Here is a 26,180-nt window from a genome sequence, read left to right as displayed (position 1 = left end):
TGAGATCATATTCAAAAGAATAAAGTTCAAAAACAATGATCATTGAAAACATCTTTGGCTCCATATCGGACTGGGGTCAGGACGATGAAGATCAAGCGGCAAAAAGTGGCCATGTGACACAGCTATCCGAGATCCGCCGAACGTGGATGAAGATCTCACCCACGATGAAACACGATGTTTCAGTAGAAGAGGCATTTGCATATCTGCCTAGTTGACCATTGGCCAAGCATAATCGAAGAGTGTCAGCCCTGAAGTTAATTTCTGTCTGCTGAATGCCAATAGATCAGATTACATCTCGCCTTGTTTTTCGGATACTCAAAACTGCACTTTGAATCATTCGCTGCCGGATCGGGCAATTCGTTTGTCGCTTTCACAAATTGCATCTCGAATCCATGATGAGAATTTCTCTGTTATAAGGATAATCAGACACTTGATGAACGTTGGGGGTTAAAACATAATGAGGCCAACGGGAAGTGCCTGTCAGCGCTTATGCACTCTGAAGTCCAATCAGGCTGCTTGTCTTACTCTGTGAGGGGCTATGTTAGGTCTCAATCATGCCTGACTTCAGCCACAGAGGCCATGGTAGGCTGAATCGAGGGTCTGGTGAACCACTTCACAACGGGCTGGGAGCCTTGTGTCAACCTTGAGAAAGGAGATTGCGGTTCGCTATGGACAAATAGGCAAGATGAGAGCCACGTGATCCCTGCGAAGAAATCAGGCTCTACATTAAATAAGCTGACAGGGCAGATGAGTCCATCATCCTCTGCCTTCTCCGCACTTCAATCTTGCTGTCACGCACGCACCTAACTCGCCAATATGGCGGAAGCATTCGGTATAGCGGGCAGCGCGTTCGGCGCTGTCTCTTTGGGTTTGCAACTCTTCAAAGAAGTTTCCCAATATCTCGATGACATTGACGGCCGCGAGGAAGATCTAAAGGAAGCACGCAATTACGCGACCAACATTCAACTCTCCCTCAATGCCCTTGATGTTGCTCTATCTACCGCGCCTACTGGCGACCCTGCGACCAAAACCGCAATCGATTCATGCAAAACCTCATGTCTCTCCGCAGTAAACAATTTGTTGGCAGCTGTGAAAGACCTCAGAGGTCCAATAATATCTGCTCCGAACAGCAACGTTGCCAGGGCCAAAGAGCTTTGCGCTAAAATTAAGTACCCTTTCAAGAAGCAGAACATGGAAAAGCTCGAAGAAATTCTTTCGCGTACGAACAGTGCTCTACAAACCATGTTGCAAGTATTTCAGCTGTATGTCAATGCCTTGTGATTCTAAAGCTTATATCATAAATTAATATCCATACTTGCGAAGCAACACCGGTATTGCGGCAACCTGTTCTATCAACAATATGCACCAGGCCGTAGCCAACGTTAGCCTAATATTTAACAACAGCAAATCAACTCTTGATGAAATGCAAAAGACATCAGAGCTTCACGATGACAGACTCAGCACTCTCCAACAGGATGTGAGAGAACTTTTGATCCTTACGCGAGGCTCACAAGACTTGAATATCCTGCTGAGAACGCTGGCCCAGCATTTGTCGGACCATACCTCCAACACTAGTGTCACCGCCAATTTGCTGCAGAACCCAACATCTGATATATTCCTGCCCAGTATACAAACGACCAGTTACCAAGGTGGTTATAACATGAAATTTGATTCATTTTGTTGTTGCAAGACACAGCGATCACGGTTTAGTCAAAATCGCTGGGGGCCTTTCCTTCTCGAAGTTGAAATCAGTTCGAGAGACCACCATGCCCCTGAATGTCCAATGTCAAAGCTTTCTGCAGTAACACATCACACTAAGCGAGTCTTGAACCTCTCGCTTCTCACAAGTCTGAAGTTGCCAGGGCGGGCTAGTAGATTCTCTCTTGCTTTCACAACAGGTGCAGGCATACTTGGCTTAAGTCAAAAGCTGACCTGGGTTGCAACAGTGGATGAAGATTCATCCCCGGTATTCCGAATAGCACGAATGATGGAAAAGTATAATCGATTGCCACGCAAGGACATGCGTATACTGTTGGCCTCATGTTTAAGGCGGCTTGTCTGGTGTTATGTCAACTCCCATGCGTCTGTAACGGACGTTAATAAAAACGGTGATTCGATTATCGAGTGGGCATTAGAGCACTATCAGGTAAGCTATTGCTACATGCCTGGTAAATTCTTCACTAACCATTTGTGCTTTAGCTCAGCAGTAGTTTGGCAGCTTTGGACGCTGATAATATGGCAGACTTATTTCAGATGCTTTCTGTTGTCACGAAACCTGCAACATATCCCCGCAGGGTCACAGTGTAAGTTCACCAAAAGTCAATTGGCAAGAAAACGGAGTTTCCACTCACATATTCTGAGACAGCGCACCTATCCCTGCTTTGTTGGCGAGAAGTAACTGGTTCTCCAAATGTACAAGACCTAATCAAGTTGCAACGGCCCTTTTATCGAATTACAGCGAGTCGGTAGGCCACTGTCACCGAGACTGGGCGCTATCGTGGTGGAGAGGTAACGGCTTTGTCAGAGGTTCATACACACTCTTTCAGAGCTTTCCACAAGTAGCTGAAAGTAAGTCGCTGCATGTTTAATAACAAGTTCACAATTAATAATACGCATACAGATTTAGAGTTTGGTCCACTGAGTCAAGCTATTCTGAAACAAGATCGAGACGGAGTCCAACAGTTATTAAAAACATACCCATCATATATGAACGAGATTAATTACTGCGGCCAGTCACCCATTCATCTGGCTATTGAGACGCAAAACATGGATATTATAGGTGTCATCCTTCTATATGCGAACACTGAAACTCTTAACGTCAAGGACAACATGGGCCGCAATCCTATTGCTCTTGCGACAGCAGCAATCGGGAAACATACCGAGAGAATTCAGGAAAGCTGTGGCGGCTTCAAAGTGCTCGAAACCCTCATTAGGTTGGAAACAGCAATTTTACCGTCCTCGTTACAGCTCGGTTTCATGCCATCAAGGAACCACGGTAATAACTGTACACATGGTCATAAGATCCTTATCAAGGGTCTAGCACAAAGGCGAGAAGCACTGAAAGAACTTGCATACCGAAAGCTTTCTCCATCTGAAAGACAAGACTTAGAAATTCATCAAGCAAGGATCCTAGACAAAAATGCTGCACGAGTACAGTACCAACTAGAAGCCCAGGGTTGCGCGATACCAACATACCTAAAGGTTTATGAAGCAAATGCGGAATTGTCAGTTGCCCAGACATCTATCTACTCATATATATGTAGTGGTGAGGTCGCTGAATATGCCCGCCAGTTGGGTTTCCACTACTCCACCAACGAATTGGCGGACTATATTTCCACTTTAGCGACTCGTATAGGCACCGAAGACTGCCATGCATATATCTACACTCCGTTTTCTTGCTCATATTTCTGCTGGATGATTGACCAGGGTACCAACGTCTCGTCAAGGATTCATAACAAGCAACTACCGGCCCTTGAGACAGAACTGACCATCGCTCACTATTTCATGGCTAGCCATGGAATGATGATCAGAGGCGACCGAGAATTTACACTCGACTGCCCCACGTCACTAGAAGCTTTCAAAATAGTGTTTTCTGATATGATTGTCGACAGCTGCCGATGCTGGTGTTCTCCAGGGGGGTGCACTCCTCTGGTGAAGCTCTTAAGTGGAATACATTGGTTCGAGAAGTCTCCCAGATTCTTCTCAGAAGGCAATTTCATTGATCGACTTATCCGGGTAACGGAAAACCGGATGGTTGGTCTGTTCTCTATACATACAAACAAGATTAGCCAGTACCAATGGATCTATATGGCCATTGTACGATACTTTACATTTGCTTTACTAGAGCTCCCTCACGTTTGTTGCTGTATTATTCAGAATCCTTCAGGCCCCTTGCCAGAAGAGGAACGCGGGGAATTGCAAGAGGAAGAGTCTTTCCTACTTGAACTTTTCGAAAATCTCATTGCAGAATTTGAAGAGAAGCGCCTCTATGAGATGAGATTGGAAGGTTTCTTTGAATGGATGCGACTCGTTTGGGTCCCAAGAATGTGTCAGGCTGAGCAGGAGCTGGCTTCTCCAAGGCTCACTAGCCAGCAACTTCAGGATGCCAAAGCCATTGGGGTAGTACTGGAGTTTCATGGGCCTCTGCCAATGGATTCCAGTCCACGAGTTGTTGAAGGTTTAGAAGGTGATTTATGGGATGCTATGGATGAGCTAGACCAGATTGCTACAGATTCAGAGAGGCCTACGAAGGAAAGTCTGCAGACGCATACTTGAACAAAATCGAGTTCTACCCTACAAAAATTTCTATCAAGAATATCTGGCCAGCCTCATCTGTCGCAAACTTTAATGTGTTGACGTAATACTGGATCTGATCACGCAATTGGCTACATAAAATGCCTGCAACACTGAGCTATGCCCCTCACCATCAACCTCAACCTTTCAACATCACGACATTCTTGAAAATGACCGAAAGCAACAGTCTGCAGCCAATTTTAGATCACATTGTGATCTTGGTGTCCTATCAGACACTACAAGAGCTGCCAAGGCGATTGGAGAATGGCCTCACTGTAATTGATGGCGGGGCTCATGCAGACGGCCGGACAGTCAACAAACTGATCGAATTTTCTGATGGTGCCTATATCGAGCTCATCGCCTTTCAAGACGGCTTGGATCCAGAAAGGCGAAAGACTCATAGATGGGGAGAGCTGGAAGAGAACACTCTCGTCGACTGGGCGTATACACTACCCAATGAAAAGGACTTTGGAGTGATCCAACAGCGGGTCTGGGAAGCGAACTCTGGAGTCTTTTACCAGCCTCCAGTCTCTGGCGGTCGTATCAGACCTGATGGAGTTGAATTGAAGTGGTCCGTGGCTTCTGCCTACACTACTTCCGGCAAGGCTGTGCATCCAGGCAAAGCACCGTTCTGGTGTCTTGACCGCACTCCGAGACACTTGCGAGTGCCTTACAAGGAAGACGATGGATCGGACCCTTCCTACACGAAGCATCCTTCTGGTGCGATTGGGGTCTCGGAAGTTTCGATCTCAGTACCCAAGGAGGAGCGTGATGTCATTGCTAAGGTTTACGACGGGATTCATGGATCCACCACTGAGGAGGGCACATGGCCTTTCGTTGTTCACTCTGGTTCTATAAAGGGAAAGCAGGAAATTACCCTGGAAAGCAGCCGGGACCAGGACAGGTACATTCATCTCACTCTTCTTGGTGGCAAAGACAGCCCTGATAGCATTGAGATTCTACCTGGCTTGAAGTTCAGCTTTGAGTCTTCAGTGGTTGGTCAGGGAGAATAGGGAGCTTCTGTAGATATTGACTCCGGCTTCATCGACATCCTTCACATAGAAAAGCAACGCTCCTTCATAGCGTCATATCTCACGTTATTATCACATATGCCGTGAATTGTGTGACTTTGTTACTGATGGAACTGTGATTACCCTATCTAGGAAGTTCCAGAATTGACTTCCCAAGGCTATGCTATAACCGGATGCCAATTCTTAGGCAGCTGACACTCCACGTCTTAGCCTTCAGCTGCTTACAGGAAGTTAGCGAGTTCGGGTCTATTTCCCAAGCATAAAATAAGACAGGAATACCCAATAGGCTCTTAACAAATGTATCGATACAGTATTAAAATCGGGTACTCGATTGCTATTCGCCATCAGTTTGAGTTCCATGATTACGCAGCATTTCATTGTGTTGTAAGAAAAATAAGCCTAAGATCCCTCGTGAGGCAGTATTGGTAATGTGTTTCATGTAAGCTGACAGTGATGTAGTATATAATTGTTTGAACTTCCATATGCAGAGATTCATGGCGCTTTGCCATGTCTCGGACGAAGATCTACAATGAAACTGCGGTCAGCATTTTAGTAACAGGTTGACTTGATTGGATGAGCTCATAGGGCGATGCAAGGAGGATCTACAGACCTCATGTCATGGGAAGTAAGCTTAACTAACTCCAACGAATCATTATTCACATGGCTGCTTACACCTTCTTTCGACCCCACGATGAAGCAACAATCTCCTCAGCCAGGCGTCGAAGTCGGCCCTTCCGTATCAAATTTTCAAGCTTTGATCAAGTATGACGAGAGGCTCAGCTCCCGAGCTCCAGGCTCTCGATGCTGCGATATCTATAAAAGAGGCATACCTTTCTCAGAAGAATAACTTCATTTCAACGCACTCTATCACTTGAAATCTGAACTGAAACCGCCTATTTAACGCACAAACCAACACCGATTTATTTTCACAATCATGAAGGTCATTTACACTGCCCTCTTTGCTCTCGCTGCCACCGCAGTCAATGCCTGTGACAGTACCCTTTGCGAGGGAGCTACTGTTCTTCGAGTTGTTCCTTGTACCAAGGAGTGCATGGGGCGACCTTGCCACCTTTATGATTGCCCCGACAGTCCATACACGGTAAACAAATCACAGCAATTCACATGACGATTGTCAGCTAACCCCCATTCCAGTACATCTGCGGAAAGGACAAGACCAAGTGTGATGAGATTTGGTGAACGATAGCTGAAATGGATCAGGCTTGGAGATGTTTGATTCCGGGAAACTGTCTTGTTAGAAGAACAGGATGTTAGAAAAAGAGAATATGGGCACAATTCATACAGCACTAGCAACTGGGAGCTCAACGATCTATCAATACTAAGAATATTCTCGTATTTCCCTCGCTTTATTATATACGCCTTTGTGACAAACTCAAGAGAGTCACTAGCCCGCTCATAAATAAGATAACCTTGCTGAACCAAATTGCCTATCTTGCCGCATTTACCGTTTCTCAAAACCCAATCATTGTGGAGATGGCGTGGTAGAATAAGTAGCGATTAGTTGCTGGCCGTTGGCGCAGAAATCAGACGTGAGAGAGAGGTACATGGCGCACACTGAGTTCGCACGCCAATTCGAGAACATGCAACTAGCTGTGCATATAGCATACTTTTTGTGAAGAACTGCTTGCAATTTATTTATCTCCGTTGTATTCGTAGCGTCTAACAGTATTGCCGTATGCTCTGTTGCTCCTCTCATCTGGCCATGGCCCCAGCGAAGTCATAGCTTTTCTTCTTCCAGTGTTTTGTTCCCAAGATCTTCATGAGCTGATATGGCTAAATTGAGTTGAGAACAGGGGACTTTGTGAAACAACTCCTTGTTATATGCATATTGTGATGAAGAGAATTTTACTAGCGAGCTTTGAAGTGCAGCCAGTCTCTACACGCATGCCTTTTGGAACCTGCTTTGTCTAATCATTTCTCGATCGCTTGGTTCAAAACTTTATTACTTTCCTGCAGAATAGTGCAGTTCTAAATAAGGAGGAATCAGCGGCGAAGTATCGGAATCTCGCAATTTCTGGTTTCCGAGCATCGGTACTCGGTGTTGAACAAGTGCGGAGGAGAATGTTGTGATGCTTCGTAATGACGGCATGATGATGTCAGCTAAAAAGGTCTCACAATAGGTAATCAACAACGTCACCATTAAAGCTTCGACATCAAAGCATCAAAACTCATCATTTAGGAGTTCACTTCACAGTTGCACGTCTCAGATATCACCAATCTCTACTGTACGTACTTGACTCGGGCCCAGGCCAGATCTTTCTGCACACCAACTTCGCACTGACTCGCCGCGATCAGACTCGACAATCACCCCCCAATCCAGAAAAGATGGTGCACAACATCCGAACGTCAGTATCCCCTCAAACCCCCCTGGCTACTTCTTGGAGATGCTGACAATTGCTAGCAAGGACGAGTTCCAAGATGCTCTGAAGAAGTATCCCATTGTCGTCGTGGATTTTTACTCCACGCACAGCGCAGAGTCAAAGCACATTGCTGCCACATTCGCTCAGTGAGTCTCCCTCATTCCTCTCCAATAAATTCCATACTGATGATTATAGCGCCTATGAGTTGGACAAGTTCAAAGATTTCCGATTCGTCAAGGTCGACATCAACGACCTGAAGGGTCTAGCGGAGGAGCTTGGTGTTTCGCAACCTGCGACATTCCACATGTACAAGAACGGGGAGAAGATCAATGATCTGCAGAGTGAGCACAAGGAGGATCTGATTCAATTCTTGGAGACTGGCTTGTAATCGCATGGCCGCCATTGCCAAAGGTGGATGAGCAATGGTTGCGAAAATGAGCCACTTCAAACATGTAGCACAAGACGCCATTAATTAAAAAACAATACGGGTTTCATTACAAGCATTATACAACATCCCTTTCCTCCGACGAAGATCTCGTTGCTGTGAAAAGACCGGAATTATCGTGTTACTGTTGATCGGATTCCCCCGCTGGGCGTTGCTCTGAAAACGGGGTAACTCAACGCTACACAAAGTCAAAACACAACTCTAAATCATCTCCCGAGTATCTAGTCCGTGTTTATAGCAATATGGTAACAAAGCGCTGTTTGAAGGTTCTTGTGCCAATCCATTTCAATCTGAAAGAGTCACAATATCTCAGCTGATCAAGTGACATGTCGTCTTTGTCAGCATACCCCACTACGTCATTGAAACATCTCAACTGAACGGGTCTTTCATCCCCTTGGCGTCTCATCCTCAAAATGGCGACATCAGAACATACCAGCAAAGGCCGCGTCGTCGGCGACTTATCGTGTCAATCAGATTCATACCTCAAGACTCTGGAAACAGAAGTCATCTCGTGCGAAAAGGCGACGAAGCATGCGCACAAATCGAAGAAGAGTAATGGACATTCTCATTCGCATGATGAGTGGTTAATCGAGTGCGCCGACTCGGTGCTGTTCCCAGAAGGTATTACACTCCCTTTTCTCTAAGTAATATAAGACCTTACTGACATGAGCTCAGGCGGCGGTCAACCTTCAGATCATGGCACAATCACGCCCCTCTCAGGCACAGATCAAACCCCCATCCCCATCAAGAACGTTCAGCGCCAAGGTCTCCGCTGCATAATCTACTCCCCTAAGCCCCTATCCCCCGGTGACAGAATCCGTCAAGAAGTCGACTGGAAGCGAAGATGGGATCACATGCAGCAGCATACAGGTCAACATCTCCTCTCCGCTGTTATGCAGAACCGTCATGATCTCAAGACTCTTGGTTGGGGAATGGGTGCTGATGAGAGCATGAACTACGTTGACTTGCAGCGAAAACCGACAGAGGAAGAGATTCAGGCTATTCAGAATGAGTGTGCAGAGTTGATTCGGGAGAATCTGTCAATAAAGGTTGAGACGCCAGATGACGCGAAGCATGATAAGCTCCCTGGTGATTACGACAAGTCCGATGGTGTTGTGCGCGTTATACACATCGGAGACCTTGATACAAACACGTGAGTCTACGAATCCTTCAGTCGAATTGACTACTAACTGCTCCAGGTGCTGCGGAACTCATCTCTCCCAAACATCTCACATCTCCCTCATTATCCTCGGCTCAACACAATCCGTTCACGGCAAGAACTGCCGTCTATCCTTCATAACCGGTGATCGCGCCATCAAGCTCGCAACATCATCCGTCAGTGCCATCAGCTCCATCGCGAAACTCCTTTCGTCTAGCAACGTCCCGAGTGAAGTCGTCTCTCGAACTACAGCTCTTTCCGACACAGTCACCGACTTGAAACGATCTGAGCGGAAGCTATTACTCGAGGTTGCAAAGTTTGAAAGCGAGCAGGCCATCCGCACCATTGTGCAGAACAGGATGAATGCGTATATCCACCGTTACGACGGGAATACGGACTTTATTAATAAAATTGTTGGTGAGACGAGGGATGTTCTCCAGGGCACGGGCTTTGTGGTTGTTATCGCCATTGGGGAGCCAAAGGGTAGTGGACCGGTTGTCATTGTTGGTGATCAAATTGCGGTTGATGCGATGGCACAGAAGGTCAAGGTAGTTATCCAGGATATCAAGGGCGGAGGTGCAGGAGGTAAATGGCAAGGCAAAGTGAAGGAGTGGACGAATGCGCAACTTCTGGCGCTGAAAGAGGTCGTTGAGTCGTGAGACTCTGTGTCGTATCTATGGTCTAAATCTATGAAGCTCTATGTATCTCGTCCTAAAGAAACAAGTAGACCAGTCTTCATCCTCTCTCATCCCCTCTCCCATCCTCAAACTCAAATCAACTGAAGAGGCTTTGGCCCAACCATCCGGTTCAGCTGGTACCCTCGTCGCTTCGGCGTCGACTGCGTCATCTCAAACGCCTTTCGGATATGCCCAGCATTAATAGCAGGTCGCTGCGGGTTCGACATGAGGAACAGGCCCTGTCTTCTAGCCTGGAGGGCTGCTGCTGCCGCCTCATTCTCCTTCCCGCCCTGACTAGTGATCTCCTGCGCCTGGATCGACAACGCCTTGTCGGTGAGGCGCTTAACCATTTCCACGGCGATAGAGCCCAGAATCTCAATGGCGTCGTCTTTCTTGCGGAGGTCAGCGACTACGCCGATGCAAGCCCACTCGCGGAACCTGGCTTCTTTTGCGCGGTGAAAGGAGGCCTTTCGGTAGGAGCACCATTTGGTGTACTCTTCGCTAGACATCTTGCTGGTGACTTCGTCGGCCCAGATGAGGCGCTCGCGGGATTTCTCGCTGATTCTGGACAGCATCAGCGTCACCGCCGGGAGGTCGAACGGCGAACATGAACTCTTCGTCCCAGGGCATGAGAGCAGCGGAAGCCTCGGTGGTCTTCTTGGCGGTGTCTTCAGTCGCGTTGTCGGTGTCGGAGAAACTATCTTCGGCATCGTTCTCGGGCTTATCCTTGTCATTTGTTGTCTTTCTGGCTTCCCCGCGGAGTTTCTTCCACCGGATGACATTCTGTAGGCGAGTCATCCGGGCGGTGTCGTGGCGGAGCTGGAACAGGATATCCTTGATTGCGATAAACTTCTCGCCGCGTCGGGCGGAGAGCTCTTTGGCCTTGGTCAGCTATTGATATGTTAGCTATATCTCGAAGAGAGAGGGAGTCGGGATACTTACCAGGTGGATGATCTGGTCGCGAACGATCTGCTCGACGAGGGCGGCGGTTTCGTTGGCGATTTCCTGCGTCTCACCGGCGACGAACATCATCTGTTACTGTTAGCAACGGAACGATAACGAAGAATAAGTAACGCACCTGCTGGATTTCATTGGTGAACTTGGGTTGAAAAGGCGCCATGATGGGCAGCGCGATGATGGGCAGCGCGCTCGAGGTAGTCCTTCGAGGATGTTGTGAGGTTGAGGAGGAGATGACACTCGAACTTATGTCGGTATCCTTGGGTGACAAGGGGAGACCTGTTTTTCTTCACAGGACTTTGATTTATCACCTTTTAGAACGCGTCTCAGTTCATGGCGTCCCTTTGTGGTTCACAGCGGATGGCCGAAGTCACGAGGGTTGGTGGGGAGCTCTGACCAGTATTTTCAACAAAGAGACAGCACTGCTCGACGCGGCCAGAAGAAGAACAGACGCCGGGTCTCTCCTCATTGTTCCTAGTTATCCTTTGTCAGTCCTATTGCTGGAATTCACAGCTAACCTATTGTCCCCCAAAAGTCGAGCGTCAATGAGAAATGCGGATCATGGTCATTTGACAGTTACCGTAATGCTATGGACATGATTTCGTCTTCCGGTCAAAGGCTGTTGCATCCCACTTTCAGAAGTTGCCCGAGCTATTAACCTCCAAACTTTGGGCTCAAGATCAACTGCGACAGTGAACTTTTGCCATGCCTGATCTTCTTTGTTGTCTACCTTTCCTCGAGTCCAGCTCTGTCCCTCGTCTTTACTGACTTCAACCACAGAGACACGGTCATGACTCCAAGCCCAACCTTCAACCCATACCAATCCTGCGGAGATGACTGCTGAGTCCGCGGGCTTCGTTATCATCGAGTTCACTTCAACTTCCCATACCGGCCGCATTCTCTCACCTTCAGGATCTGTTGGGTCTTTCTCATTGTAAAGAACAGCAGCGAAAGGTCCTGGGGCGCGAGTCTCCTGCAATGAGAGCCTACAGAGCCACTTTGTCGAATTTGTGCCAAACCAACCCGGTACAATAAGTCTCACTGGCCCGCCTCGTTCTTTGCTGAGAGACTCCCCATTGATCTTCCATGCAAGGAGGACTTCTGGTCTTTGAGCTTTCGCTACAGGTAAGTCTTTCTGATAGCGGTCTGCTTCGTACTCAAAGAACTTTCCATGATCAAGACCTTCTGACCAAACAAAGCATGCTTCAGGAAGAGGCTTTGATAGAGCGAGGATAGTCGAAAATCGAACGCCAGTCCATACCACGTTACCAATTCGCCAAGGGTTACTCGTTGGCGGTTTCAGGGGACTTCCGTAGCATTCATGAAAGGACGTGACTGAAGTCTGAGGTAACACCTTGAGTTGTGCCAAAGAGAGGGCAAACGGTTTCCAAACAAGGCCATCAACTACCAGCAGCCACTTTGCGTTATCGACTACAGCAGCACCCATATGTATCGTTTGGAATAACTGGTCATCTGGTGTGATAAAAGACGAAAAATGGTGAGGTGTCGGTGGAGGGCGCAGGAAGAAGCCCTCGGGGTCAATGGATGTACAAGCCTCTCTCTCAGCACCGGCTGCTGGTACTGGGGAAATACCATGGCTCATGGGATTCGCGATGACTGATTCCATTGGCAAGGGTCATGCAGAGACGGGAGTGATTCATGCGTTTGCCGAATGGTGTCATCTCAAGGTGGCATGTCTAACGGGTTCCCATCCGCGATCCACAAGATTCCAACTACCGAGCTTCGGGAAACTGCATCTTCTTAGATCCCGTTCCCGGCCCCGAACCTCAACAACACTCATCACGTGCAGCAATGCCTGATCCGGTCTGGTGGTCTAGTGGTATGATTCTCGCTTAGGGTAAACCCTACAGCTCAGCTTGCGAGAGGTCCCGGGTTCAATCCCCGGCCAGACCCTTCCTTTTGCTCTCAAGACTTCTGTGATATCGTGAAGCTATCTCTTTTTGCTCCTGGATGAGGTTGGAACGTTGCAAACTCTGAAGCCATGCACCTGGTTGGTTGAGAGGAAGATAAGATAAGTAATCTTATCGCCTACAGTACCCTGGACATGTCATCAAGTTTGGGACGAATATCGTTTGCACACCCACCGTATTGGCCCTGAGAACGCAAGACTCTTCTTAAAAATCTCTACTCTCTTTCTATTCACTCAATCCTAAGTTCTATAATCTTATGAATAGGGGTTGTGTGTTGACAACTGACTAAAATTGTCCAGTCTGTTATTTACACCAAATCAGTGTTCCACCAATGCCAATATATACATAAGCATGTGCAACATTATGGACTGCCAATGACTCAGAAGATACGACATTTGACTGATAGGGCACTAGTATCTCTCCAAAGCAACTATTCCTCCTCAATTCTTTCCATTCCATGTACAAGAAAACACAGGGACCGTCTCCCTAAACTGGAATGGGGCCCGATTGGGCCTTGCACCTCAACCAATCAGAGCCACGCCCGGTTAGCTCAATCGGTAGAGCGTGAGACTCTTACGAGTACGCGATCTCAAGGTTGCGGGTTCGACCCCCGCATCGGGCTGTTCCTATAAACGATTGCGAGCAATAGCGAGGCATCTCTTTTTGCATTTATCTTCTACTCTGCTGGTACGTCAACGCCAGAAACTGACTTGCACATGTCGAGCAACTCTTCCTGCTTGTTCACATTGTCTGCTCCCGGATGAGGTCTGCTCTCTCCGCTGGTTGTAACGAACGCACCAGACGTAGCCTTAGTCAGGGATCCTTCACCAGCGACCCAGCTTGCCAATGCCTTGGCTGGCTCACTTAATTGAACTGGTGCTGAGCTTCCTCCCATTTTGGTCTTTACCCACCCAGGATGCATGCTGAGGACTTGGATATCGGTCCAGCGTCGTGCAAAGGCTTTCGCGAGCATGGTGTCGTGAAGTTTGGTGTTGCCGTAAGAGTGCGATTGAGTCGCGTTCTTGAGAGTCTCATCACCGCTGTAGTGACTATCTGAACTCATGAACAGAAGTCTACTCTTGGGCTTATCCATGAGACACGTGAGGATGTATGGTGCGAGGGTGTTGACTGCGAATACAGCTGAGATCTTGTCCGAAGTGATTTCCCTTGATGCTGTCGAGCCATAGCCGATGCCTGCGTTGTGAACGATGACATCAAATGGCCCAGCGTTGTTTGCGTCCTTGGCGAGCTTCTTGGTCTCTTCAATTGACGATAAGTTGCCAACGAGAACGGCCGCGGCCTTGGGAATGGCGGCTTTGGCTGAAGCGGCGCGATCGGCGTTTCTGGCGTGGAGAACGACCTGGTGGCCTTGCTCGGCGAGGAGCTTTGCGGCAGCTTGACCGATACCGTCAGTCGACCCTGTGATGAATACGCGAACCATGTTGTTGATATTGGTGAGATTCCCAAGTTAGAATGTGATGAGTTGCGAGAAGTCTGAAGCGCTGTTGCTTTTCAGCGTTGCATGATATCACAAAGCCTACAGCTGGTTACGTCATCAACTCTAGCATCCATCACTGACGCAAATTCCACGTGACAAAACAAAGAACTGTGGTTCTGCAGGAATCAGGAAGACTGCCTAAATACTACCAAAAGCATATGGAACTCCACTTTCACATTCATGAAGCCCTCACGAACACAAATAGTTACAAGCTTCGCTTTTTAGGAAACGCGGGGCGGTACGGTGGCGTAAGTACTGTGTCAAGATGCGCGGGCTTTTCAATTGATCGCGAATAGCTACTTTATTCGGACTGTCGGTTATACGTCGGTTCGGACATCGAAGAACGCTATATAATATTCCCCAGATGTGATGATGAACCTACTGATGACCTCCATCTTCGGCGACAAGCGCCGACGCCGAAATGCGGAGGTTACATAGCTTCTTTTCCCCAGCCGATCTTCGCAATTATCTACCAGAACAAGGGATTGACTAGGCCGTATAGTCTTGTTATTGCTATTGGCATACTGGTTTGCCGAAACCCTTCTTGTCATTTGCAGATGAAACGTATAAATATGTTGTGATTTGCGGTGAAGCCATTCTAAAATCGGGGATAATTTCAGCCTTGGGCAGTCTAAGACACGATGGTGTCGTCGATGATCAAGAAGCTCTTGCACCTGGCGACTGTAGCTATATCTCCAGTTATTGCCAAGCCTCATTCAAAATGCACAGCCGGAAGCTTACTGATCACTCACGGGACCATCTCCTCAGTCCAGCACAACGTTGCTGGCGATGTCATACCCCTGCCTAACACAGTAGCATCCTGCGGAGGTCCAAACTTCAAAGCTAACATTACAGCAGACCTCTGCAGAATTGTTGTCAACGTCTCATCAAGCGACTTCAGCTCGGTCCGTATCGAGGCATGGCTTCCGGATGACTGGAACACACGTCTACTGGCCACAGGAACAGGCGGTATCGGGGGATGCATTGACTTCCCGTCTGTGCAGAACGGGGCGCAACTAGGCTTTGCCAGTTTTGGTACGAATACGGGCCACGACGGCGAGCAAGGCTTCGAGTTCTTTCTCAACCAACCAGGGGTCATCAACGACTTCGGACATCGAAGGATCCACGTTGAAGCGGTAGTCGCCAAGCAAATCGTGCAGCACTAACGGCAGAAAAAGCCCCACAAAGCTATTATCAAGGCTGTAGCACTGGCGGGCGTCAAGGTCTGTAGAATGCTCAGCTCTACCCCGATGACTTTGATGGAATCCTCGCTTGAGCGCCAGGCATTGACTGGCTTCACATTGTGGCGTCAAAAGGTACCCTTACTCGATAGATTAGATAGCCTGATCTGACTTTTGATGCATATGTTCGACCAGAACAGTGGAAAGTGATTGTAGCAAAAAAGATTGAGCGGCTCGATCCTCTGATGGTGTTGAGGATGGCATCATTGACAACCCTTCGGCACATGCCTTCGACCTAGCGATTATGGCCTGTGGCACTGGCCTACTCAACACTTCTCTCTCTCTAAAGCCCCGTCAGGTAGAGTCTGTCAGAGCCGCCTATGGACCTCTGGCAGACTCAGAGGCCAATGTTGTGTACCCAGGATTTGCATTCGTTGCTGACACAACTATGTAAATTTACGACAACTGAAGCTAAGCATAAAGCCCTTATCTCGTTCCTGGGATCTTTTAGCTCTGGGGATAGAGATTATGATCTAATGCATAGATTTAGAGGAACTAGAGCTTAACGCTTAATTATGGTTTTAGCCTGGCGGACTTGGCGCGAGTTGAAAACGTAGAGATGGGGTTGTCAGATCGGCATGCGCGTCCTTTGCGCTGATCAAAGGCGTGACAGCCTCCGATCTAATAGCACAGCTAGTTTCTGCCCCAGGTAAGCAGATGTGATATCTAATTAGCATCCTGTTGAAGGTAGATCTGTTGGAGACAAAGACAGACAAAGGGAGCTGCTCTTGATCTGTCTTACCTAGACCCCACTGTCATTAAGCATGAGGGCTTTTCCTTGCCGATCTCTGTGGTGCAGTCAATAGCCGTAATCGTAAGGCCAGGACGTCAGCGAGCGATCAGATCCTGATACTGGAAGGTTGGCCCATTACCGTCACGGGATTGTTCCCTTTACAGAGAATATAGACACCTTCCTCAATCCTTAGCCCCGCCTCTACCGCCGCAATTACGGAAGGATTTAGTCTACGGAAGGCTTGGGACTAGCTGACGGAACGAAGGCAGAGATTGTGACGCGAGCCAATGAAACTGTCTAGTAATAAAATGGTTGATGTAGGTGGCGGCTGACGAGACATCGTGTTTGTGGAGTCGTTCGTATAACCAAGCGGGCGGCAAGCGATCAACCCCTGTCGAAAAAATGTGGTATGTATGAAATAGGTCATTTCCGTGTCAATCATGGGTTCGGATGTTTGCCGAGTCCCCGGGAAACATAACCACCACGGGAGGGCCCGAGAGAGCCAAGGAAAATCATGCTGTGTATACATTAAAGTTTGAACGGTTCCAAGTTTCGACCTGCCATGGCCTTTTTAGACCCTGTGGCTTGTCCTAATGAATGTTCTCTCCGACGGCCCGCTCGCATTATATGACGGTTAAACAGTTCTAGCTACAAGCTAGCTTCACAACAAGCGCACTTGAATATATCCCGGTCACATTGCGGAGGATTCGAAGCAAAAAAACAGGAAATGACTTCAACTAAAGGGTAATAAGTCACAACACGGTGAGGAACGAAATAGACCAATCAGGCTAGCATGTGGGGGACATCGAACTTACTTTTGGAAAAGGAATCAAGCGTCCAATCGATCGAATTGGCAAATCGTCACTAGAAAGCGTCCGTGCATATATCTGAGAAAATGGCCTAGAGAAGATGCCCATCTCATCATGACAAACCACTAACTACTTGATCTCGCTATTGACAAATTAAGAATAATGAAAATCCCCCACCAGGAACTGACAACAAAGGTATAAGGTGTTGCAAGATGGCGGTTGAACTTGCTTGGCAAATTTCGTCTTTATTGACAAACATGAGGACCTGCACCTGCTCGGAGTAAATCATATCGGCAATGATTCCGACCCATATTGGGCTGACGCATCCGCGAATAAGCCACTACTGCACGATCCTGCAGGATTTTCGCTGAAAACTTGGTCAGAAAATATACCCCAGCGTCAAGGTAGTAGAGACTACAATGATGATAGTAGTTGTCATATGGCCATCCAAGGCGCAAGCAAGCCTTGCTAACCCTTACATACCATCCCTCAATGCCTGTCACCGGATCGAGGACGTGACAGAGGATGACTGGTACACTTTCTGTGAACTACAGGTATAAATACAGCCAGCCGTCTCCACGAAGCAAGAGGCTTTCTATCATCACTCGCAACACTCAACATCTTACCTGAATCACCACTAAGCCTGAACAATGTTTTCTTCCAAGATTGGGAAATTACTTCTGAGCTCTGCCTTGCTCTGGGCGACTGCGAGTAGCCCCATCCATATTTTCCATCCTTCGAGAGTTAACCTGTTCTATTAGACAAGCGCCAGCAACCTCGGTCTTGAAGACTCAGGCACCGCAGCAGGCTGTACAGGCTCATCCGGATGTTGCATTCCAAGCTGCCTGGTTAATGTCTCTGACTTCTGGGGCTGCAACGGGAACGTGGCATTCTCTGGTACTTGCCAGCAGAACTACAACAACCCTTCAGGAACCCAGGACGTTGGCGGCTGCAGTGACGTCCAAGTCACGTTCTTGAGAGATCCCGATGGTAACCCTGTTATCGATCTCTACCACAAGACGGACAAGACCTACGACCGCTACGCGATCAGCAACTGTCAGACTCCTACAGTTGGAGGAGGGCAGTGCGTCCCTAAGGGAGGCGGCTGTGTAAGTTTTAAGAATATGATATGTCTATCAACTAAAAGCTCACATACTGGAATAGGATACCAACATCATCCTTACTGGCGCCCAAGGATAAGAGGCAGTAAACCGAGGGTTTCACAGAAGAAGGAATGGTTAGTGGTTCTTGGTTATAAAGCTACATTCCTATTGGGCACTAAGTAAAGACTCAGTCTTTATATTCTTTATAGTCTTAAGGCATGTAGAGGGTAGATAGCCATATTAGACTATATTCCTAAAATAACCCCAAATTGACTGATATGTAACTGTCTGATAAGCAACTATACGTACTGTTACAATTCTATAAATTGCGTTACGTCTACTTCACAATTTTCCCCACACCACCAACTAACCACATAAGGTACTGACATTTCCAGGATCGAAGAAAACCTTATGTCGCGTCGCTCCCACAGAATTATTATAAGTATATATATACATTCACTTAGCAGTAAATAGAACTTAGCCAATCAGAACCAACCGTCACATGCTGATAGCTCTTGTTCAGACCGTATCGCGTAACGCTGAGCAATACTACCGCAATGTCTGCACCCATTAACCCCGTTTAACAGTAGAATGCTGTTAACAGCACTCCTGCTAACGACAACCACCCACCTACCGATCAGGAGATGGAAGACCATGACGACAACTCGTCTAGTAGCTCTAGAAACACCACCAACGCCGATAGTTGGCGCTGCAAGATTCTTGGAGCATAACCGCCACGCTAGATGTAAAACCCTTGTGTCCGCTGTTGAAAATGGACCGAGATTCTTAATATATTTCTATCCTATATTTCTATCTGTAACTTATAGCTTACTCTTGTAACTTACAGGATAGGATTTTATAAGACTGTTATCAATATCTTCAACCTTATTCAACCCTGTGACATTCATCAGGATATCCAGATCTGCCAACAGTCCCTTCAACACGTGCCTGACTCCATGTTCTCCCATTATACTGAGTCCCCAGATCCAAAGCCTCCCAACAAAAACAAACTTGGCACCCAGAGCGAGTGCTTTAACAATATCAGCTGCTCCCCTAACACCACTATCGAACGTCACAACGATACGATCGCCAACCTTATCAGCAATCTGTTCCAAAGCATCAAGACTCCCGATAGCTCCATCAACCTGCCGCCCAGCGTGATTGCTAACGACAATACCTTCAAAACCAAGATCAGCTGCCTTTTCAGCATCATCGACACGCTGAATGCCCTTGATTAGGAACGGCTTTCCACCGCTGATCTCTTGCCACTTCTCTCGTGCCCAGACAGCCTTTTCCCAAGACCATGCGCGGCCGTGCCAGACATTGTCGATCCAGAGTGCACCGGCTTCGGCGGGCTGCTTCTTTGGATCGATGCCATGGTCAGCTAAACGCTTCTGGAAGACGGGATCCGAGAGACCCAAGTCAGCGCCGATGCCGCGGTAGAATGCGTAGTTGGACGTCGCAACATCGTCATGACGCCATCCAAGCTGCCAAGTGTCTGTTGTTAAGATACAAGCAGAGAACCTGGATTCATGAGCTCGCTTGAGTAGTGACAACGTCAGTTCGTCATCATGGGGCATGTAGAGCTGGAAGAAGCGGGGACCCTCAGGAATGCGATGGCCCTCTTCGCTATTCTGTGCAATCTTCCGACCAGTATCGTTTGCCTCAGCGACATCTTCAATTGGACAGGAGCCCGCAGTTGAGAGACTGTAAGGTATGCCGAGCTCTCCAGCGACCTTGGCCACAGGAAGCTCGCCTTGGGGATGATAGATCTTGTTGATCCCAATAGGCGCAATTCCAAACGGCGCAGAAACCTCATGGCCGAATAAGGTCGTTCTAGTAGATCGTTCATTGGTGTCTACCAGCTGGCGAGGGATGATCTTATGTCGGAAAAAAGCCTGACGGTTTGCAATGTGAGTATCCGACAGGCCTGCGTTGGATGAAGCGTAGAGCCAGCCATTTTCAGTGAGTTTTTTCTTGGCGAGCTCCTCAAGCTTATCGGGGTCTAAGAGTATCAGCATCAATGAGATCAATTGGTATCAGATCATCATACGGGTGTTGAATGGTGGAACTTGGCCTTCATTTAACTTCCAGAAGTTCTCGCGTTGGTATAGTCCCCATGGAGGGGTATCGCGCTTCTTGAGATGTGGCGACCTGGGATCTGACATTCTGAGGCTTCGTGAAACTCTGTAAGAATTATCTTATGGTTTCATTGTTCAGAGATCCGGCTCCTAAATCAAGGTCGTGTCCACTTATAAACCGGTGATCCATATTGATGACGTATATCGGACTTCCGGATATCCGATCGAAAGGCAAGAATGACGAAAAAGTGATATGGACAGTACCTGCAATTATTGGTTAAAGTTGAAATCATGCTGCCAGGCAAACTGATTGATGATAGGCCTATGACTGTTTCTACCATCCTGAAGCTGATTATTAATGTTGATGCTAGGTGCAATCGCCTCTCTACAGGTTCAACCAATGGATGCGTTGACGGTCGCTTGTTAGTATGTTCGAGCTTTGTTGCTGCATACAATTAAAGTCAAAAATAAACTTCATCCATTCTCCGATTGATTATCCAGCAATTGGCAAGCTTAAAAAGGTGCCGTGTTATCCGTGTCCTGCCACGTTATCGCTCATGATTCTGCCTACTCTAATCGATCGATGGTGGTGTTCGCTTGTCTTAATCCGATTGTTTCAGGGTAGCATTTGCCCGTAGAAAGCAAGCAGCTGAACCCCTTCAAGCAACAAGGAGGCGACTACTCGCGCTTTGTTATTGGGCTTTAAAAATCGTGGCTTGAAAAACTGGTTCTAAGTAGTCAGCCGTGCTGCGAGGTGTGTCGGAAGATCTCAAATGGTTGGTGGAGGGGTCTAGCGTCTTCAATGGCCTCACAAGGCGTTTCTGCACTGGCGTTTTGGAGACAGGGGTCATGCCGCTCCCATTTGGAACTACGGAGCTACATATTTAACGGCAGGTTGATTTGCCCTCGGTAATAGATAGTGTGATGATCTGCGCTATATAACATCTGGCTGCTTGCTTGCGATAGCTTCATTCCTCGCGGGCTGACAACGTTGTCAAATCTAGCTGTCCCCTCAATGCAACTGCAAAAATGACCAAAAACCAGATATTGTTCTCGGTCGATAACCAAACACCGTTCACTCTAGTCCCAAACCCAACAACATTCAGTGACTGGGGCGACTTTGCCGCAGGCCCTACAACAGTAAGATTCCGATCAAACGGCACCCCATATCCGTTCTAAAAGGTATCAAGGTCAAACCTTTCCAGAAAGGAGAAGGCGGCCATGTAATGTCTTCGCAATCACCGTTCGTCGGCTCCGCAGGAATCGTTGGATATTCACTCACGAGCAAAAACGGCGCCACCGTTTACATTCGCCTTCTTGCAAGCAACCCTTACCTGAGCGTTCGTGACAACTGGGCGTGCGTGTCATTCGCCTCCTTCGACCAGAGTATCAACCAGGACGCTTACAATCACCATTATTATAACGAACCTCGCCATGCCAGCACGGAATTTGAAGGAAGGACCCTTAAAGTGAGCATCCGCTAGCGCTCACTGAACGGAAGGCTAATGTTGATGTAGCTCACTTCGAATATTGGCCATGCAGACGCGGCGACGGCAACCTTCGTTTTGACTTACGTGTAAGTACCTACTCGATAATCTCTCATAGTCCTCGGGGATTTCACGTGTTCGGCAGTATTAAGGCCATTTACAGGACCCTAGATGTATACCAATCCTCATTTATTAGCCAAGGTTAATAAACAACGTGTCATAAAGTTTAATTCTATTAACTTGAACCTCCTCAGAAGTCACGGGAAGGGATGGTAGAAGCATTGAAGTCAATTAAGTCGTTAATTTCATAAACTAATTTCATATATAAAGTTACAATGTGACAGTCTTTCGATGACCAAGTGCATTCCCAACGACACTGGGTTGGTTTTCTGAATTTTATTAATGCGCCGGACCTGACCAAACTCCAAATCATGTTCAGTTTGGAGCCAACTTGACCAGGCTCTTAACGGGATATACAGACTGTCCTCGAGGACAAGTTGTTTCGCTCCAATCTCTTCCGTTCAGAGGGCTGGTACGGTGACTATAAACCGAACAACACAAGGGAAGATTTTGACATCGAGGGCTTGTACCAGAAGACCTACCGCTACTTCATGGCATTCAGGCCACCACCAGAGATCGGCGGAGCCTTATCTCCAGCTTGCTCCTTCTCGTCGATCAGCCCACCAAGAGGCATCTTGCCCATGGAGGTATCAGCCTGAGAGCCAAGCATTCCACGGTTGGGAGCCTCACGGGGAACGAAGTGCTGATAGTCCGAAGTCATGTCTCTTTTGTTTTGGAGAGAATAGTTGTTCTCGTCGATGGAAGGTTTCTTTCCAGTGGGAGCTTGGTTGCCAAAGAGAGTAGTAGAGCCAGACTGCTTGTACGAACTAGACTGCGTACCAGAATTATCGCTACTAACATGAGGAAACTTTGAGTAGTTGAGTGACTTTCGGTGCTGAGCGTACTCGGGCATATCCTGGTCTTTACTAGGAGGAAAGTTGGAGTTGGTCTTGCTGGAAGGTGAAAAGTCGTCGGTAGTGCCATGGGAGAAGCCTGAAGACATGTCCTTGTTCATGCTAGAACCAAAGCTAGAAGTCTTGTCATCTGGGCGGCTGGAGGAATAGCCAGAAGTAGCTTCCTTTGCCTTGCTGGACATGTAGCTAGGGGTGATATCTTGAGGCTTGCTGAAGGTAGCTTGTCCGTAGGAAGGAAGGCTTCCAGTTGCGCCGTGGGAGAAGCTGGGAGTATTCTCCTTGGACTTGCCAAGAGCGGGCTGCGTGTTGGAGGGGAAATCATCAGTGGTGCCATGGGAGAAAGTGGAGGGAGTGTCCTTGGACTGGGAAGAAGAGCTGTCAAAGCTGCTCTGGGAGAAGTCTTTGGACTGGTTTGGGTCGACGTGAACTGTCTTGATTGGTGATCGGTCGAAGCTCCCTGAAGTACCGCGAGAGCCCATGGACGCAAGATGCCTGGACTGTTCAGAAGTCTTGGACTCATCCTGGGGGAACTTAGAGGAAATGTCTCTGGCCTGAGTAGGTCCAGAAGAGCTGTGAGGGACAGTTGAAGTAACATCAGCACGATTCTCAGTCAGCTTTGAACCAGGAACCATGTTGACAGCGCGTTGTCTCAAGTTACCAGCTGTATCTTGAGCCATGGAAGAAATGCTAGCCACAGTACCCTTGGGGTCCTGAGCAATAGAGCCGGCTTGGTCGACAGCTGCGTTGCTAATCTCTTGAGCACGAGCCATGCCATCTCGGGCGATACCTCGTCCGCGTGGGGAGGTGACGAGAGGGATGATGTAGATGGTGGTCAGTCCGAGAATAGCGATGCCGAAAGGCGTCATAAATTGGATGAGGAAGTAAAGCGATCCAGTTGCAACGAATGCCTATTGACTGTTAGCAAGGGCTGATCGGGCGGCAAGGATTTACTTACACCAAAGGGCTTCTCCAAGTCTTCGGCGAAGATAATCTTCTGGGCTTGCACAACGGCATACTGAACAAAGTCATGGATATCCTTGAGGGTAGCGTTGAGAGTCGATTCTGGGACAGTCTTGTACTGTCGGGGTCGCATGCGAGACACAAAGTTGTTGGGACCAAAGGAACGACCGGCAAACTCGGCCATGGACATCACTGCATGGCATTATTAGCATCTGCAGAAAATCGGGCGTATTATTCAGTACCTCCAAGACCAATTGCCATAGTCTTGAGAACCAGCTGGGTGAGGTGCATGTTGTGGACGGCGAGCATGAAGCCCAGGGCGGCAAAGTATGATCCGATAGTTCGGGCGGGATCCTCCCACTAGACAGTGTCAGCCACCAGCCACGACAACGATGAAGAGGAACATACGCTGATGTACTTGTAAAGACTGTCCTGTTGAGCTGTGGCGCGAAAGTCAGAAAAATGAGACTTCTGTTCGATGACTGGCATCCTCTTACCAATAATATCCTTCAAGGGCCCGGAATCTCGGCGCTCGACATTGTTCTGCGACCTTGGGGCATCTTCGGCCAGGACTGGCTGGAAATTGTCTCGAAGTCCACTCATATTGGCTATCGGCTACCCGATTACTATAATTATATTATGATTCGTTTCAATTGATTCAATGATAAATGATAAGATCAGAAGAACACAAGCCACCCATCGAGCCAGCACCGCCCTTTATCTCTTCAGCTCTTTACCAGGACATACAAGAAATCTGGGGCTGAACTCTAGTGCGTCATGGCTGATGCGCTCATGATGATTTCTCCGCGTCGTGACATCAGGGCTGTCTCAGCCACCAGCCTACTTCTGGCCTAGACCTCATCCACCAACGTCTTGGTTTGCAAGCTACCAAGCTAGCTACAGGAGCTACTGAGCTAGCTCTAACTACACCCACGTCATTTCCATCGTCACCGTTTCAGATTATCGAGATCTAGATGAGGTATTGTTTATATGCATAGTTTCCGGCTAAGACGGCTGGTGAGAGGAAAAAAGCAGGATTGAGGGGGTATTTTGAATTCGTGGAATTCAAGGCTTGGAACTTGGCATACAGAAGGTTTGGGCTAATTCTGGGGATTGACATCATGATGGGCTTGGAACGGAGAAAAGCACACGACAGATATGTGTTCCATTGACGATGCGAAGGAAGTCATTCCTTAGATATAGCCATTCAGCCAATCCCTCCTGATCTTCGTCCGCAACTCGACCTCTTCATTGTGACTGGTGATCCAGACCCGCTTAGTGTCTCAATAGAAACCGGCTCGAAGATTGAGTTTCAAAACTCGGCTCCCATACCTCCAATAAACTCTCCTCCTCCACGACGACTCGGAGATTCTCTCCCTCTTAAATACCCACTCATTGCTCCATAGCACTAGCACCAACAGGTAGCCTGAGGCGAAATTTATCGTTGGTCTTTATTTCTGGTCCATGTGTAGCGGCGCCTGCGTGAGCCGTTTTCAAGCCAGTGGACACAGCGGGCTCAGAAGAGGCACCGTTCAACATTCTCTATATAGCCCAGATATTAAAGCCCTCTCCCTACTCCATCCTTACTTCTGGTCAGGTACGACAACTCCAAGAGCCTCGTCTGTAACACCAGTGCCTCTATAGAAGGTCAACGTGAAAAGGGCAGTAGTATCGTCATCGCTGCCGATGCTGCAGGTCAGCTAGACATCTGTGTCAGTGTTTGCCTGCTACGAGATCACAAGAATCTTACATTGATGTGCCCATTGGGAGTTGGTAGGGCCAGGTTAGTGACATTGGTAGAATACATATAACCGTAGAGATCCTTGTCCGTAGTGAGTGGTTTAGTAGACATGGCGACACGAGCGCTGTTAGCTTCGGCGCTCCAGTCCGGATCACTGCCGAGCAAGGCGATCCAAATTTCTGGGTTGGCGATTGTGTAGCCGCTGATTCCCGCAGAGCCTACCCATGGGGCTGCTGAGGCTTGAAATACGCCGCCTGAGCCAATGCTGTAGGGGTTGATCTGATATGGCAAAGCTTCTTAGTTGCAATCCACATGTCTAAAAGGACTTGAAGAGCAACAGACTTACAGTCTCAGGCCCAGAGTTGGTGTTGCCCCAATAAGCGAGCTGCCCGTTCGGAATGAGGTAGAAGGGAGTTCGGTTTTCAATATCGAAGGTAATCTTGTGAACCATCTTTGACTTCCTGAGTTGAGGGATATAGTAGTTGGGAGCCGGTTATTCGTTTTTGCGTGATGGAAAGTATCATGGACTGCGGCTCCTATATAAATATGCCAAATAAGTCGGGCGATTCGGACCTTTTTCTAGGATACTACTAGGCTATTGTAGATACTCTCCTGGAGTTCAAATTTCTGCTAATCTTGAAGCACGTCATGTTTCATTATTGATCTTGATAGACTATGTGAA

At 48.0% G+C, this 26,180-nt stretch overlaps 14 protein-coding genes and 2 non-coding genes across 16 annotated transcripts; 10 read left to right on the top strand and 6 right to left on the bottom strand.

The window, feature by feature from the left end:
- Positions 1-816: 816 nt before the first annotated feature.
- On the top strand, positions 817-4,275 carry FMAN_14989 (uncharacterized protein; the record flags this gene model as incomplete). The annotated part of the gene is made up of 5 exons (XM_041822688.1): positions 817-1,262; positions 1,324-2,146; positions 2,200-2,303; positions 2,366-2,568; positions 2,621-4,275. 5 exons carry the CDS (start codon positions 817-819, stop codon positions 4,273-4,275), a joined length of 3,231 nt encoding a protein of 1,076 aa, XP_041688344.1.
- A 188-nt stretch (positions 4,276-4,463) lies between these two features.
- FMAN_14990 (uncharacterized protein) lies at positions 4,464-5,306 on the top strand (the record flags this gene model as incomplete). Its single annotated transcript, XM_041822687.1, has 1 exon — positions 4,464-5,306. One exon carries the CDS (start codon positions 4,464-4,466, stop codon positions 5,304-5,306), a length of 843 nt encoding a protein of 280 aa, XP_041688343.1.
- A 952-nt stretch (positions 5,307-6,258) lies between these two features.
- Positions 6,259-6,521, top strand: FMAN_14991 (uncharacterized protein; the record flags this gene model as incomplete). The annotated part of the gene is made up of 2 exons (XM_041822686.1): positions 6,259-6,423; positions 6,477-6,521. The coding sequence occupies 2 exons, from the start codon at positions 6,259-6,261 to the stop codon at positions 6,519-6,521; spliced, it is 210 nt and encodes a 69-aa protein (XP_041688342.1).
- Positions 6,522-7,667: 1,146 nt separating this feature from the next.
- Positions 7,668-8,090, top strand: FMAN_14992 (uncharacterized protein; the record flags this gene model as incomplete). The annotated part of the gene is made up of 3 exons (XM_041822685.1): positions 7,668-7,687; positions 7,744-7,848; positions 7,898-8,090. 3 exons carry the CDS (start codon positions 7,668-7,670, stop codon positions 8,088-8,090), a joined length of 318 nt encoding a protein of 105 aa, XP_041688341.1.
- A 470-nt stretch (positions 8,091-8,560) lies between these two features.
- Positions 8,561-9,965, top strand: FMAN_14993 (uncharacterized protein; the record flags this gene model as incomplete). The annotated part of the gene is made up of 3 exons (XM_041822684.1): positions 8,561-8,768; positions 8,823-9,300; positions 9,347-9,965. 3 exons carry the CDS (start codon positions 8,561-8,563, stop codon positions 9,963-9,965), a joined length of 1,305 nt encoding a protein of 434 aa, XP_041688340.1.
- Positions 9,966-10,484: 519 nt separating this feature from the next.
- On the bottom strand, positions 10,485-11,103 carry FMAN_14994 (uncharacterized protein; the record flags this gene model as incomplete). Its single annotated transcript, XM_041822683.1, has 3 exons — positions 10,485-10,874; positions 10,926-11,015; positions 11,062-11,103. The coding sequence occupies 3 exons, from the start codon at positions 11,101-11,103 to the stop codon at positions 10,485-10,487; spliced, it is 522 nt and encodes a 173-aa protein (XP_041688339.1).
- Positions 11,104-11,505: 402 nt separating this feature from the next.
- Positions 11,506-12,567, bottom strand: FMAN_14995 (related to sulfite oxidase and related enzymes; the record flags this gene model as incomplete). The annotated part of the gene is made up of 1 exon (XM_041822682.1): positions 11,506-12,567. One exon carries the CDS (start codon positions 12,565-12,567, stop codon positions 11,506-11,508), a length of 1,062 nt encoding a protein of 353 aa, XP_041688338.1.
- Positions 12,568-12,763: 196 nt separating this feature from the next.
- tRNA lies at positions 12,764-12,854 on the top strand. The gene is given in 2 exon segments: positions 12,764-12,799; positions 12,819-12,854. It is a non-coding gene; the product is annotated as a tRNA-Pro (tRNA).
- A 556-nt stretch (positions 12,855-13,410) lies between these two features.
- Positions 13,411-13,493, top strand: tRNA. Its single transcript is given in 2 exon segments — positions 13,411-13,447; positions 13,458-13,493. It is a non-coding gene; the product is annotated as a tRNA-Lys (tRNA).
- A 54-nt stretch (positions 13,494-13,547) lies between these two features.
- On the bottom strand, positions 13,548-14,312 carry FMAN_14996 (uncharacterized protein; the record flags this gene model as incomplete). Its single annotated transcript, XM_041822681.1, has 1 exon — positions 13,548-14,312. One exon carries the CDS (start codon positions 14,310-14,312, stop codon positions 13,548-13,550), a length of 765 nt encoding a protein of 254 aa, XP_041688337.1.
- A 698-nt stretch (positions 14,313-15,010) lies between these two features.
- On the top strand, positions 15,011-15,535 carry FMAN_14997 (uncharacterized protein; the record flags this gene model as incomplete). The annotated part of the gene is made up of 1 exon (XM_041822680.1): positions 15,011-15,535. The coding sequence occupies one exon, from the start codon at positions 15,011-15,013 to the stop codon at positions 15,533-15,535; it is 525 nt and encodes a 174-aa protein (XP_041688336.1).
- A 2,267-nt stretch (positions 15,536-17,802) lies between these two features.
- FMAN_14998 (uncharacterized protein) lies at positions 17,803-18,352 on the top strand (the record flags this gene model as incomplete). The annotated part of the gene is made up of 3 exons (XM_041822679.1): positions 17,803-17,859; positions 17,914-18,261; positions 18,317-18,352. 3 exons carry the CDS (start codon positions 17,803-17,805, stop codon positions 18,350-18,352), a joined length of 441 nt encoding a protein of 146 aa, XP_041688335.1.
- A 724-nt stretch (positions 18,353-19,076) lies between these two features.
- FMAN_14999 (uncharacterized protein) lies at positions 19,077-20,423 on the bottom strand (the record flags this gene model as incomplete). Its single annotated transcript, XM_041822677.1, has 2 exons — positions 19,077-20,260; positions 20,309-20,423. 2 exons carry the CDS (start codon positions 20,421-20,423, stop codon positions 19,077-19,079), a joined length of 1,299 nt encoding a protein of 432 aa, XP_041688334.1.
- A 942-nt stretch (positions 20,424-21,365) lies between these two features.
- FMAN_15000 (uncharacterized protein) lies at positions 21,366-21,916 on the top strand (the record flags this gene model as incomplete). The annotated part of the gene is made up of 3 exons (XM_041822676.1): positions 21,366-21,476; positions 21,527-21,805; positions 21,854-21,916. The coding sequence occupies 3 exons, from the start codon at positions 21,366-21,368 to the stop codon at positions 21,914-21,916; spliced, it is 453 nt and encodes a 150-aa protein (XP_041688333.1).
- Positions 21,917-22,427: 511 nt separating this feature from the next.
- Positions 22,428-24,360, bottom strand: FMAN_15001 (uncharacterized protein; the record flags this gene model as incomplete). The annotated part of the gene is made up of 5 exons (XM_041822675.1): positions 22,428-23,705; positions 23,753-23,949; positions 24,000-24,117; positions 24,166-24,197; positions 24,255-24,360. The coding sequence occupies 5 exons, from the start codon at positions 24,358-24,360 to the stop codon at positions 22,428-22,430; spliced, it is 1,731 nt and encodes a 576-aa protein (XP_041688332.1).
- Positions 24,361-25,340: 980 nt separating this feature from the next.
- FMAN_15002 (uncharacterized protein) lies at positions 25,341-25,949 on the bottom strand (the record flags this gene model as incomplete). Its single annotated transcript, XM_041822674.1, has 3 exons — positions 25,341-25,457; positions 25,508-25,777; positions 25,845-25,949. 3 exons carry the CDS (start codon positions 25,947-25,949, stop codon positions 25,341-25,343), a joined length of 492 nt encoding a protein of 163 aa, XP_041688331.1.
- Between the last annotated feature and the right edge of the window lie 231 nt (positions 25,950-26,180).

This window comes from Fusarium mangiferae (genome assembly GCF_900044065.1).
Source record: "Fusarium mangiferae strain MRC7560 genome assembly, contig: FMAN_scaffold014, whole genome shotgun sequence".
NCBI classification, from domain to species: Eukaryota; Fungi; Ascomycota; class Sordariomycetes; order Hypocreales; family Nectriaceae; genus Fusarium; species Fusarium mangiferae.
This window is presented reverse-complemented; position numbering and strand designations above follow the sequence as displayed.